Source organism: Fukomys damarensis, unplaced genomic scaffold (assembly GCF_012274545.1).
Source record: "Fukomys damarensis isolate Sample0158 unplaced genomic scaffold, DMR_v1.0_HiC HiC_scaffold_11, whole genome shotgun sequence".
In the NCBI taxonomy this organism is placed as follows: domain Eukaryota; kingdom Metazoa; phylum Chordata; class Mammalia; order Rodentia; family Bathyergidae; genus Fukomys; species Fukomys damarensis.
Genome location: NW_022900923.1, coordinates 10,976,414 through 10,990,342, shown reverse-complemented (window position 1 = coordinate 10,990,342; position 13,929 = coordinate 10,976,414). Strand labels below are relative to the sequence as shown.

General features: G+C 40.6%; 1 protein-coding gene across 9 annotated transcripts in view; it reads right to left on the bottom strand.

The window, feature by feature from the left end:
- Catspere (catsper channel auxiliary subunit epsilon) overlaps positions 1-13,929 on the bottom strand; it is a 99,431-nt gene that overhangs the window by 13,906 nt on the left and 71,596 nt on the right. For all 9 annotated transcript variants that reach the window (XM_010642617.3, XM_010642621.3, XM_010642622.3 and 6 more), the window contains 3 exons: positions 11,893-11,992; positions 8,980-9,066; positions 2,078-2,235 (listed from right to left, as the gene is read on the bottom strand). In XM_010642617.3, coding sequence (XP_010640919.1) covers positions 2,078-2,235; positions 8,980-9,066; positions 11,893-11,992 — 345 coding nt within the window. The remainder of the gene's footprint in view (positions 1-2,077; positions 2,236-8,979; positions 9,067-11,892; positions 11,993-13,929) is intronic.

Below are 13,929 nucleotides of genomic sequence, written 5' to 3'. Positions count from 1 at the left end.
TTCATGCCATTAGCAGTGTGATTTCCCTCACCTAAAGTATCTATCCTGGTCCACTGGCAATGTAAATTCTACAGGTTGAGCATCCTTAATCAGAAAACCTGAAATCTGGAATGCTCTAAAACCTGGAACATTCTGTCATGCCAGAAGTGGAACATTCCATACCCGACTTCATGTTATATGTCAAAGTCAAGCTGAAGATAAAGAGATGGACAAATGATTTAGATAATGAGGGAAATTCAACATTAAATCAACCCTTGAAAGAAGCTCAGAGCAAGAGTCAAATTATACCAAAAGCCTGAAAGGGCAAAGCTATGTTTGCCATGACCACTCATGCTTTGGGGACCCAATATGATCAAATGGAAGCATGTAAACCTGAGTGGCTTCATTCATACAATGTAATGGGCCGGGGTTCTAGTAACGTGGCACTATCTTTTGAATTGTATGTCTTTGTGTGTGTGTGTGTGTGTGTGTGTGTGTGCGCGTGTGTGTGCAGTACTGGGAATCAAAACCAAAGGCACTCTACAACTGATCTAAATCCCCAGCCATTTTTACTTTTTACTTTTAGACAGGATCTCATGAAGTTGCCCAGGCTGGCCTTGACCTTGCTGTCCTCTTGCCTCAGTTTCCCAAATTGTAGCTGGGATCCCAGGTATGTGCCACTTTGCCCAGCTGTCTGTCCTCTTAATGAAAGGGAGCCCCGTTTGAAGACCAGCAGGTAGGCTGTGATATTGTGAAATATGTGACAGTGTATATTTTCCTTTCTTTTTTATTTTTTTATTTTTTTACTTTTTTAGTTTTTTGAGACAGGGTCTCGCTATGTGGTTGAGACTGACCTGGAACTCACTATGTAGCCTAGGCTGGTTTTGAACTCCCAGTGATCCTCCTGCCTCAGCCTCCCGAGTGCTGGGATTACAGGCGTGCCCCACCACACCCAGCTTTTCCTCTTTCTTTATTTGACATACTACTCATAAAATCCTTGGAATCTTCAAGAGACTAAGTGTCTTTTGGAAAGCTAATGATTGCTTGATGGCTGGCAGTCCTGAGGTAGTTTCAGTTTGGGGACTGGTTAGTAGAAAGACCACAGCCAAATTACACTGTCGTCCCCCACTGCCACCTACCCCCTAGTCTCCAGGGAGGGGAAGGGGCTGTTGGCTAAACTAACTACCAGTAGTCAGGGATTTCACTGATCATGCCTGTCTAATGAGGCCTCCATAGAATGCAGATGCACTGGGTGTACAGAGCTTTGGACTCGGAGGCTCCTGGAGGTGGTGCTCCTGGACGGGCCCTAAGGATTTTACCCCTTTCCTCTCCACATGACTTGCCCCGTGAGATCTTCATCTGCATCCTGTGTAGTATCCTTTATAACAGACCAGAAAACAAACAAACAAGTCCAGAACAAAACAAAAAACCAATGCAGGAACAATAAAAGCATGGCATAAAATGGTCTTTACACTCTGTGTACCAGGTATGTGTGAAACATAAATGAGTTTCTGTAGTTAAACTTGAGCCTTATTCCCAGATACATCATTATGTATATGCAAATATTCCAAAATCTAGAAAAAAAAGTAAGAGATCTGAAACAATTCTTGTCTCAAGCATTTTGGATGAGGGTTATTCAGTCAGTATTAATATTCCATGTTCTGTAGGAAGTTTTCTTCTGTTGCTCCAAATAGCATTAATCTTTCCCATCTTTGAATTACTACTGGACCTGATAATAACACAAATGATTATACTTGAAAATATCTCATGTATTTAACTTGTCTTGGTTACCAGGCAACTTAGTTATAAGCATCTTGAAGGCTGAAATTGTGTTTATCTTATATTTGAATCTATGAAACATAGTAAATGAAGCACAGTAAAGGTCTCAATGTAGTTTCAAACCCAGTGACTAATATTTAGCATTAAATCTCCCACACGATGTTTTAACGTGATTGCTACAAAATGGAAAAGCAAATAGATAAACACTAACAACAACAACAACTGGATACTTATGTAATATCAAATTAAATCCATAAAACAAAAACTTAATTTTGAGGAGCTAATGCTGAAATCATCAAAATAAAGCATTTATATTTACCTATAGTTTGGATCCAGGATCTTCACACGAAACACATACATTCCAGAGTGGTGCAAGGGCCAAAATATATGGTTATTATTAGAAATGTTGATAATCTCATATGGTTGATCTAAGTCTCCTGGTTTTCCAATAGCATAAGAAAAACAAGACCTATAGTTCTGAAAAAGAAACAAAGACAAGAACAAAGATCATTTTCTGACTAGCAAATAAAATTATATTCTCCTATATTTATCTTGGAATATTATTTAGAGCTACAATGGCTATACCTTTCTATTCCATCATTGCAATGCTATATTGCAGTTTTAGAGCCTTTATTGGGTTAATACTTTATGAAAAGTGAAAGCAAATCTGTTTGTTTTTTGTTGCTGGTGATTGACATCTTATATGCTTAACAGGTGTTGTAGCACTGACCCACGTCTCTAGCCTATGTTTGTTTGTTGGTTGCTTTGGTTTGAGACAGGATTTTACTGTGTACATAGTTCAGGCTGGCTTCGAATTCAGTCTCCTAAGTGCATGCACTACCACATCTGACTATTTTGTATTTTAAAACAATTAGGATGTCATGGGTATGGTGGCTTTCTGTTTTTTTTTTTTTTTTTTTTTTTTTTGAGATAGGGTCTTGCTGAATTGCCCAGACTGGTCTAAAATTTTGTTTGTTTGTTTGTTTGTTTGTTTGTTTTCTGAGACAGGGTCTTGCTTTGTAGGGCAGTCTGGCCTTGAATTCATTAGATAGCCCAGGCTGGCCTCGAAACTCACAGCAATTCTCCTGCCTCTTTCTCCTGAGTGCTGGGACTACAGGTGTGCGCTACAATGCCTGGCTGTTAGCTTATTATTTTCCTAACCAACAAAACATAAAATCCTCCAAACATGCTAACTGCGGAGAGAAGCCATTTAGACACAGTTGAGGTGATATATCCTTGGGTTTTTACTTTTCCTTAGAACTTATATGTATCCCCATTACCACTACTGTGTCTTCTTGTGAGTAGGTCTCATGATACAAAGCACAAATAATGCTGTTTAGTCCCTTGTCCTACCTTTTAAAATCACAGATGAAGCAAGCTTGTGTTTTTATAAACAAAACAAAACAAAACAAAAAACAAGATAAAAATATTGTTAACATTTGCAGGTGACTCATTCTGCAAAAATACGTAGCGTTGCTCCTGGACTCTTTCAGGTCCCATGTGTTTTTTTATGCTCTCACATTCTCCTGAAATGACTGCTCCTCTAGTACTTGTTTGAAGGAAAGAAGAAGCCTTGTGAGGCAATTGCTTGGGCTATGTCTGAGCTTTGGCCCAAGCAGCACCCTTCATAGCTGCTACGGTTTGAACTCGTTATCCACACATCAGTGTGCTTGAAATCTGACGCCCCATGGAGAGGGGTTGGGTGGGGGCCTAATGGGAGTTTTTATATCACTGGGGCACTTGTCCCATGGATGGGTTAATGCATTGCTGTAGAATTCGGTTTGTCATTCTGGGAGTGGCTTCCTTCTGGGTGTGGTCTCTCTCTCTCTCTCTCTCCCTCTGTCTCTCTCTCTCTCTCTCTCTCTCTCTCTCTCTCTCTCTCTTTCTCCCTCTCTCTCCGGTACTGGGATCGAACTCTGGTCTTTGCACTGTTGAGGCAGGTGGCGGAACCACTGAGCCAAATCCCCAGCCTGGCGTGGCCTCGCTTGCTCACTGTTTTGCTTGCCCTTGCCCTTGCCCTCGCCTCCTTGCACTTGTCTATCGGCAGGAAAGCCCTCGCCAGATGTGGGTGTCACGGTGCTGTTGGACTCTGCTCTCTAGTAAAGGCCAGTGAAGTTTACTTCATTATCATTTACCCAATCTTAGGGATTCAGCAGCAGAAAATTCACTCAGAGCATATTTTCCCCCATATACCTCGAAGCTTTTCTCTTTTATGAATGACCTCCCAGTCAGTAGAACCTTGGCATCAGTCAGCTCTTGCATTGTCCCAAAAGGAGTTCCCCATGACAACCCTATGACAAAAGTCTTAATCATAATTAAATGGCGGTAATGCTGAGGTCTAGGAAAAGCTTATCATTTACTTCTGTGTCTCCAATCTGGCACACAGTAGGTGTTGTATTTGCTAACTTAACGTTGAACTTTAACTTTCAGTGTTAAAGTATTTTTGCTTTTTCAATATCTGAGTCTGCTCTACTCTCTGTACCTGCCACGTCTTGCTCTGGACCCACGTTGAATGAGCTCTGTTTCAGGTCTTTTGGGCCAGCTCTGTCCCTCCACTCAAAAGCTTGCTGAGCGTGCTATTTGGTATGCGAGGCAACCTTGCCCTAGTTTCTCGGCAATTTTTGGAAACTTTTATTCAAGCGTGAAGTACCGTTCTCATTATGCCTGTTTTCACTCCACTGGATGTCACAAAATGTGAGGAGATGGACACTTGCCCTACTTTCTGTTATGTCCATCCCAACCATCAGTTATTCTTCATTTCTGCAAGGAGCTGACATTCTCATCAAAGTCTGTAGGTCATTCCACATACAACTTTAATAAGATGAGAATTCCATTATCACTGCTTCCTGAGAAGCAGTTTATGGATATTTCTTCTCCTGCTGTTTTGGTCTATCCAGCGTGTATTACCATTATCGATGGAACCCTGATCTCTTTTTCATGACATTAGTATGAGAGGGTAATTCCAGGTCTCCTCCTTTCATCCCAGAAGTGGACAGGCACAGGTTCTTTCTCTCCCTACTCCAGTGTATAGCTAGGGTGGGGACAGTGCAGCTCAAGTCTGAGTTCTACCAGTGAAATTTCTCTCCCAAGGATTTCAATTATAAATGAGGGGATGCAACAGTGGGAGGAAGGTTTAAAGGCGATCCGTCACTGCAGCAGTGCTCTAACAGATTGAAGGAGAGTTGCTTGGAGTAATAAAATTATAAGCTAAAATGCATTTTTGACAGAAGTTAAGTCCCCGAGTTAAGAGTGAATGTACAGGCCATGCAGACAAGGAGAAGACTGCTTATCATTTGTATTCTGGTAGCAGCAAGTATGAATTCAGCTAGGAGCACAGCTTGGCTAACTGATGAAGGGCCCGCTGATGCTCAGCTGTGTGTACCACTGGCTGGCTGCCTTGGCTGTGTTTCCCTGCCTCATTCTAATGATATTGTGATGTGAAAGATTAAATGAAGTTAGTGGTAGTCAGGGGCACAGAACACATATGTTCCAGCTCCACTTACGAGAGCTGTGGGAAAAGCATGGAAGATGGTACAAATGGAGGATGAGATCACAAGGAACAATACTGGGTTGTACATATTGGGCTCTACTGTCAAGAAATTTTGGGTATACGTCCTGTGGCTTTAGTTAGCCATTGTCAAGGATCCAAATGATTATGTCACACCCACCCTGTATGGTGGCGATCCATTCATGGAAGGAAACTCCAAGGATGCGCGGTGGGTGACTCAAGGACTTGGCTCACGCACTGACAGACATAATCTGCAGAGGCCCTGAAACCATGATCATGATGAGAATAACCTGTGCTGAGCTGTGGGGTCTGTCACTAACTGAGGGTGCTGGGCCTACCTAATAGCAGGACTATAGCTGTCTAGGGAAGAATTTTTGAAGGGACACTGCACACAGACCAGCGATCCTTCGTTTGAGAAGACACGAGGTTCAGAAGTAGGAACAGCCTCAATGGATATGGATGAGGGTCAGTTATTCTAAGGTCTGACTAACAGCCGAAAAGGGTGTCAATCTCTGGGTTGCCATGGAGAAGGTAATACCATGCCGAGAGGCCATCCACACTGGCCCATGTTCAAAATGATTCCCCCCAATGTGATAGAGTTGCACCCAAAGAGAAACTGCTGTGCTTCCCCAACAATGGATGTGACTCTCACTCCTCATCTGTAGCTGAGTGCCTGGTCAATCTTTGTGTCTAGATGTTTGCACTTTTGTCTGTCCTGGATCATGCTGTTCATGTGGCCAAACTCTTCCTATATCCTTTGAATAATTAACAGCCGCCAGATTTACTTGGTGGCATTTAGTTCTTCTTATTTCCTTATTCTCCCCACGTTTTAATGTTTGCAAACACAGGAGAATTGTGGGTACAGTGTTCTATCTTAACTCTATGGACTGGGTTTTGGAGGTAAACTGGAGAGCAGTGTAATTCCTCTGTTTGACTGTGTAATCTCTGATCACACATCAATCTCTTGCTTAGTTCTTTTCTTATCCTTATGTATACTTTAGTATTTACCGTCTGGCATGTAAATGTTTTAAAAAAGGCAAATACTGCTTGCACACTGAAAATTTCCCCTTTTCCTTTCTTAGCAGGCCATTTCTTTTACATGAATGAGTCATCACATAAGTTATGTTTTAATATTTATATATGTAAAACGTGGTTGTTCTTTAATCATAAGGGCCATCCCTAAACTCTTGATTTTGTTCAACTTAGTGAAGTCTTACTATACATCTTGATAAAATGCAAATGATTATTGGAAAAAAAATCTACATCTACCTTTTCTCACCTTTGTCTACTTATCTCCCACTCTAAAAATCTCGAGGACATTTAGACAATAATATGCTGGATGTAGATTAATGAAAAATAAGAGGATCATTTTTATGTACACTAATTTAAAACATAAGACAGTATATATTTTAGTAGCGGAGTCTTTTGGGTCAACACTGGATTATGACACTTCTTGTCCCACTAGGTTAGTTAATACATGGGACTGCAAACTCAACTGAGAGGGTATGTGGCATTCGTTAACCATGTCCCGGAACGGGACGTGCATCCTGTCCTCATAACAAAGCGCTGCTAATAAGGAGTTATTCGCCGTGTATCATTGTATGTATTCCTTGGTATGCAGACATTTGGGAGTGTTTACTGTTGTTTGTAGTTTCTGGCTTTGTTATTTCCTAATAGGAGTGGTGGTCACCTACACCTCTTTTTGTGTCACGCCTAATATTTCCCAGGATATCACTGGACCCCTCCATTACTGCATTTTCTCCCTTCTTTTTTGCAAACCATCTTGTGGTCAAGTCATCTAGTCTCTGAGGAAATAAATCTCCCCTAGTCTTATGAACTACACGCCATTCTAGCTGAGGACTTCTCCATCTAGTGTTTTCAGCCAAAGATTCCAGTCCTGTCCTGAATTACATATATGGAGCCAGCCACTCAGTTCCTATTTTCTGCCGTTGCTTCTTAACCTTAGACATTAACTTGGAAGAACTAGTGAAAATGCCACTTTGGCATATGAGTCTTCCAGGTTTTTTTTTTTTTCCTCGAGAATTTACAGTGCCCAGAGCTACTTCTGAGATCTTCTTTTCTGCAAGGGTCATTCATCCTCATAGAATCAGCACCTCATGGCAATCAGGAATTGGAAGGCTGTTTCTTTTAATTATGATTAATTAATTTTATTGGTACAGTTTAAATACCTGTACGTGATGTAGCTTGATTCCTCTTTGCCCCCATGTCCCTTCCCTCCCTTTAACCTCCCTTCCCCCCATTTGCAAAAGCTTTGTTTCCATTTCTTCTGGAAGGCTATTTCATTTGAAGTTTGTTTCAGCAGGAAGGCATGTATTTTCATGATTGCCACTTTCATACATGTTGACACCTTTCTGCAAGAGCTACCTTCCTCACTAGGATGTAACAGTTGTTTGCAGGTGCCTGCTTTCTATACTCTCCGGACTCAAGATCGAATTCATCCTTTTGTGGTGGGCTTTGTTTCTCAGACAGTAGAGTAGAACATTTAGGGCCTGGGATGCGCTCTCCAAAATCTGTCTAGATTGTAAACTACTCTTTCAACAGTTCCTCAGCAGTATTAGCATTACCTGGGAACTTGTTAGAAATGGGGATTTTGGACCCCGCATCAGATCAACTGAATCAGAAAGTGTGGTGGTGAAGCTAGTGATCTGTTTTAACAGCTCTCCAGGTAATTCTGATGTACAGCAGGGACACCCGCTGTACTAGTTCATATTGATTGACGCAAGCTCCATGGTTGTTCATTTCCCAGCTGGCTCCTTGATCCCTTGGAACATGCTTCCAAATCTTCACAGAATCTAAGAACATCTATGTGGCCTTTGTAAGATTTGGGGATAGAGATAGTATCATTTCTTGCCCTCCTCAGCTCCAGACTCCTGGATGTCCTTCAACAAGAAGTCAGGTGAGTAAGTTTGGTTTGAACTGATTCCCTTGCTAGTTTAATTGCTTATGATTTTTAAATAGTAGAATATAATTATTTATAAGAATCTTTAGTTATTTAGTTAATTCTGTAAATACGTGTTAAGCATCTATACTGGGTCAGATGCTGGGGTTGCAGCAGTGAAAGAAATAAACAAAATTATCTTTCCTCTTGCAGTTTACATTCTAGCAGGGGAGCCAGAAAAATAAGATTAAAAAGTAGGCTGTTTATTGTGTCAGAGAGTTATCATTGTCCACGATAGTAAAGAAAATGGGGACGGCACAGATGGACTTTCCTGGACAGGGCTCTCATGGGTATGGTGGCCAGGGAAATCCTGGTTGACTACTTGATTTTTAGCAAAGTCTTTCCCACCTCCAGGAAAAAATAAGTGAAGTAAGACAGTGGTCCTCTTTTATAAGACTTAATTTCAATGCTTTTACATGGTTATCAGACATTTAATAATCTGTACACACAGGTTTTTGGCAGTGAAAATTAATTTGATAGGGAGAATCCACAAACAAATTGAGATGAAGCATTTTTGATAATTATCAATACAAAGATAAGATTAGATTTACTGAAAGATATTTCAGTCTGCGATGTTTCCATCAAGATTTTGTTAATACCAGAATGCCCAGTTTGTAATTCCACATGGGAAGATTGCAAAGTAATTTTTTTGTGTGTTTTTTTGTATTGGGGATCGAACTCAGGACCTTGCATTTGCCAGGTACATGTGGTGCCATTGAGCTAAATCCCCGGCCCAAGGTCATGTTTTTCTTACCTCCGGTCCCCAGACTTCTTCTAGTGGGAGGTCTGCATTGAGCTCAATCATGGTCTTCCACGTCTGGGCTTCATTTAAACAACCGCTCTGTGAAAAGAGTGCATATATGTGGCCATGTAAAGATGTCATAGCGATTTGTTTGTAAGCATTAATATATGTTGATGCCACTGAAGATTTCATATTCTTAAAATTTTCAGTATTTAAATGTTTGCGGCAACACATAGGAACAATTAACTTTTCTATATTGACCTTGTATTGGGAGAACTTCTTAAACTAATTCAATTGTTTCACACAAAAAGTGTGTCACCTGTGAATATGACAGTTCCATCTCTTGTTTTTCCATTCGTACACCTTTTAAAAAATTTTTATTGCTTATTCTTTATGTAGCACAAGGGTCTCCAACAATGATGTTGCATGAAAATGGTGATACACAGCTACCCTTGTTTCCTAATTTCAGAGGGAAGCCTTTGAAATTTTCACCACTTGTAATATTTGGTACAGATTTTTTTGTATATATATTTTATTAGGTTAAACAACTTACTGTTTAAATTTTAGAAATAATGTTATATACAGATGATAAATTCTTGGCCAAATAACTTTTTTCAACTATTATAATAATATTAGGTCTTTTCTCCTTTATTTTATTAATATGTTAAATGACTTTTATGATCTTTATGGGTTTGTCTATTTTTAGCTATCTCAACTTTCTATGCTTTAAAGCTATATAATTATAATTTTAAAATTTGCACCTTAATTATAATTGTTATTATATTCTTGGTGAACTGAACTTTTATTGTACAAATGTTCTTTTAAAAAACATGGGATCAGAGGAAGGAAAACAATGGCAGAGCGGAGAGTGACAATGACTTAACCTCTCCGAGATTCAGAACCTGAACAAAAGAAACAAAGACAGAAGTGGATTTCCAAAAGCAAGAGGGATCTGACAGGAAAATCGACAGCACAGAGAAATTGAAGGAACAGGATGCAACTCAGAGAAGGGATTGAGACCACGGACGCTTTCCAGCTGGCTCCATAACAGCATCAAACCTAGACAACCCTGAAGAAAGTGAGACACACTCATTACCAAGTGCATGGCAGAAGGATTAACTGTAGAGTTTAAGCTGGATAGGAAAAGAAGGGGAGAAAAATGGGACAGGTAGGGAGAGATGGGAGTGTAGAATGTAACAGGTGTCTAGGTTATACGAGAAAAAGTAAGACACCTAGGGATGGTGGAAATGGCAACGCGAGAGCTGCAGGATTGGGGGTTGAGGTCAGAAGTGGATATGTTTGAATTTAAATGCAGTTCATAGAGGAGCTCTATTAGTCAAGGTAGTCTCTGCAGTGCTGTCGTAATAAACCCCAACTCTCGGGATTTACACAATAAAAATTTAATTCTTGATTACATATAGTCTAATGTTCCTGATGAGATGTTTCATGTGGGTGACCCTTCTTTAAGAAATGAATTAGGAACCAGGCTTTTTCTATCTGCAGGTTGCTTGGATTTCCTTCACTGGACCATTTTCACCCAGCTCTCATCTACTCTATCCTTTATTGCTCTGTAGTACACTGATATGAGGTAAGACAGGAAGCACAGAGGTTAGTGGAATTCCTTTCTAGGTAGTTCTCCCGGAAATGACACACATAACTTCTGCTCATATTCCAGCCGCGAGAACCAGTCATATGGCTTTACCTAGGTGCATTTGTGCTGGGAAATGTAGTCCCTGTTCAGAAACCTTCCCAGCAGTAGCACTGGGTGATGGATAGCAGAATTCAGAAGCCATCTATAATTATCTTCAGATCATGAGGAAAAATGATCATATTCTGAGTACATGACATCGGCAAGTAGGAATGGAACAGATGTCGACTGGATAGTAGGATTCTCAAACGAAGTTTTATCGAAGAGTGGAGAGATGCGTACGGGTGAGAGGATGTGTACCCTCGGTTTGATAGAACTGTAGGGAAAGGTATGTCCTCTGAGGAAACTTATTTACGAAGGATCAAGGAGCATTTAACCATAAGGTATAATGGAAAGGTTGGAGAAAGAAGAGGGTAATGAGAGTCTGGTCCAAGGTAGAAGAAGGATGCAGTAGTTTAGGGATCAGATCGTGAAGAGGAAGTAGACCCGAAGGCTTACGTACTGTATTGGGTGCTGAACACTTACAGAGGAATGTGTGCCGGGGTAGATTTATTTGGTTACATAGTTAAAAGAAAATTAGTTCTTGCATTACTCTGGGAAATGGCAAATGGAACTCAGTTCTCTTAGTTTCCATCAGAGTGAGTTGAACCGCTTAGATAATTAACGTTTCTGGTAGAGAAGAATGTCACTTTGGAAAGAGTCATCCCTGGTGTTGTTTGAGCCTAAAACTCTCGGGGAACCTTAGGAATCAATGCTGATAACTCCTAAAGAGGCTCCATCATGATGGGAGGCTGTCCAAGGCAGATGGGAGGTGAAGTGTGATGATAGCAGCCTTTCTGTTGTGTCCTACAAAATGAAAGGGCAGAATAAGAGGGTTCAGCCGGAGGGCTGATGAACTGGACACGGAGGATGGAAGAGAACTAGGAGGTGCGGAGACACTGACACAAGGCCAGCAGGGTCAAGGAATGCAAGGAGGTCACATGAGTAGAAAAAATGTCTACCTGGTGTAGTACAGTTTGGAGGAAAAAGAAAGTGCTTATATATAATTGCATCATCCTACTACAGAAATTTTTTCTGACCCTTTTGTGTCTGTTCTATGTGACACTGGATTCATTTTTTATAAATGAACTTCAGTAGTCATTTCACTTAGTATGGAGGTGATGTATGCTTTCTACCTTCCTGGTTCTATTTTCCTCAGATATCTCATGGGTAGATGTAAAATGGAAAGCCATGTCTAATCGCATAATAATTTCTGTTTAAATTCAAAGACATCGTACCTGCTTCATGGTATTATTGTAACTGTAGTCATTCCTGCCATGTATTTCCCACAATATGAAATTTACTGCCACATCGTCAACATGGCCACTGTCATCAAATCTGTAAGGAATATCAAACAACAAAAGTAATGGTTTAGTATAAAATAGAGGAGTTAAGAGTTCAAGTCAAATGGGGTCGGGTTTGAATTCTGTTTTTATCACTTGTCATCTTGGTCTTCCCGGGGAAATGACTTAAACTCTTCAAGCTTCCATTTTTTTTTAATCTGTAAAATAGCAGCACCTGCTGTTCGTCAACATGGCCACTGTCATCAAATCTGTAAGGAATATCAAACAACAAAAGTAATGGTTTAGTATAAAATAGAGGAGTTAAGAGTTCAAGTCAAATGGGGTCGGGTTTGAATTCTGTTTTTATCACTTGTTATCTTGGTCTTCCCGGGGAAATGACTTAAACTCTTCAAGCTTCCATTTTTTTTAATCTGTAAAATAGCAGCACCTGCTACATAGGCCTGTTTTGACAGATGAATGGAGGAAGACCTAGCAGTGAAGTAGAAAATTGAAAACATAAGTTCTCTCCATGTTGATAAGACTGCATATCGATGAAGGCAGCTAAGGGCCTTCTGTCTTGGTGACCAGCTGAGAGAAAGAAGGAAAACTGTGGTGAAGGCAGGAAGGGCCAGGCAAGGATCCCCTGATGTTATTCGATCAACAAATGTTCATCTGTTTGCCTTTTGTGTACCGGAGACTGAAACAGAACTCCTGTGATGAGAACTGATACGCTGTAGATTTCCCAGGAGAAGCCAGCTGGGAGATGTGGTGGAGTCAAAGGGTCAGCAGCCCCGGTGAGAGTGGGGTTGGCGGTGCGGATGTGCTCTCTGAGAGCGCGTGCTCAGGGGGCGGAGGCTGTCTCCTGCCCACAGTAGATGCCCCTGCCTGGTGCCAGGGCCGGAAGCAGAGCCCCACTGAACTAGAGTGTTTCCTCAGACCCAGTGAGTTTTTATTTTTCTTTTTATTGAGTTTATTCGTACAGTCTAGGTATACAGTACAGTTACATTCATTACTGGGATCCCAGTGAGTTTTTAAAGAGATGTGGTACTTAGTAATTTTTTTCTGCTATCTAAAAATAGGAGCTTGAGACCACAGCTAGGGTTCAGTCATCGATAAATTCACACGTTAGCATGCCAGAACTCATGACTATAAATCAGTTACCTGGCCTCCTCCATCAGTTATTGTTTATATTTCTTACTGAGTTCTCCCCTCCCCATTGGGTGGAATTTCATTTAGGACCATGGTCTCAGGCACTTGTTTCTAGGCTGCTGACTCTTACCTCATTTTTGGATATAATTTCTCCCTTGGTGGCTTTGTAGTGATTCATAAAGCAGTGTAGGTCTTTGACAGGGTCTCCTTATTCCCTGCCTAGATCTCTGCTTTACCTTGCAACTGTTGTATCTGGTTTATAGGCCTGTAACAACTTGCTACCATACAATGGTTATAAGAAGTTGTTATTGTACCATTCTTGGAAATTGGACAGAAAAAAAAAACCTTTAAGGGCCAAAAAAGAGGTATCTGAGAAGTCATTTTCACTTTCATCTTGATTACTGTTATAAGAAGTTGTTATTGTACCATTCTTGGAAATTGGACAGAAAAAAAAAACCTTTAAGGGTCAAAAAAGAGGTATCTGAGAAGTCATTTTCACTTTCATCTTGATTACTTTGACAAATTATAAAGCGATGAACTCAGATGGTCAATGCTCAAACAGGCACGACTGACTAGGAACTAGAGTACTGATGCTTGACTTCTTTATAAGGGAGAAGAACCACAGAGAATTCTAAAACTCTGATGAACATGGGAGACTCTCTCCACAGAAGAATGTGTGGACACAGACATGGACACATGTATGTACACACACACACACACACACACACACACACACACACACAATCTTACATAGTCTATTTTAGAGATTTGGTTCAATACTAGCAGCTTTGGAAGGAGCAGAATTTTGATTGCATGTGTTGAAAGTCATGAGGCTTGAATTAT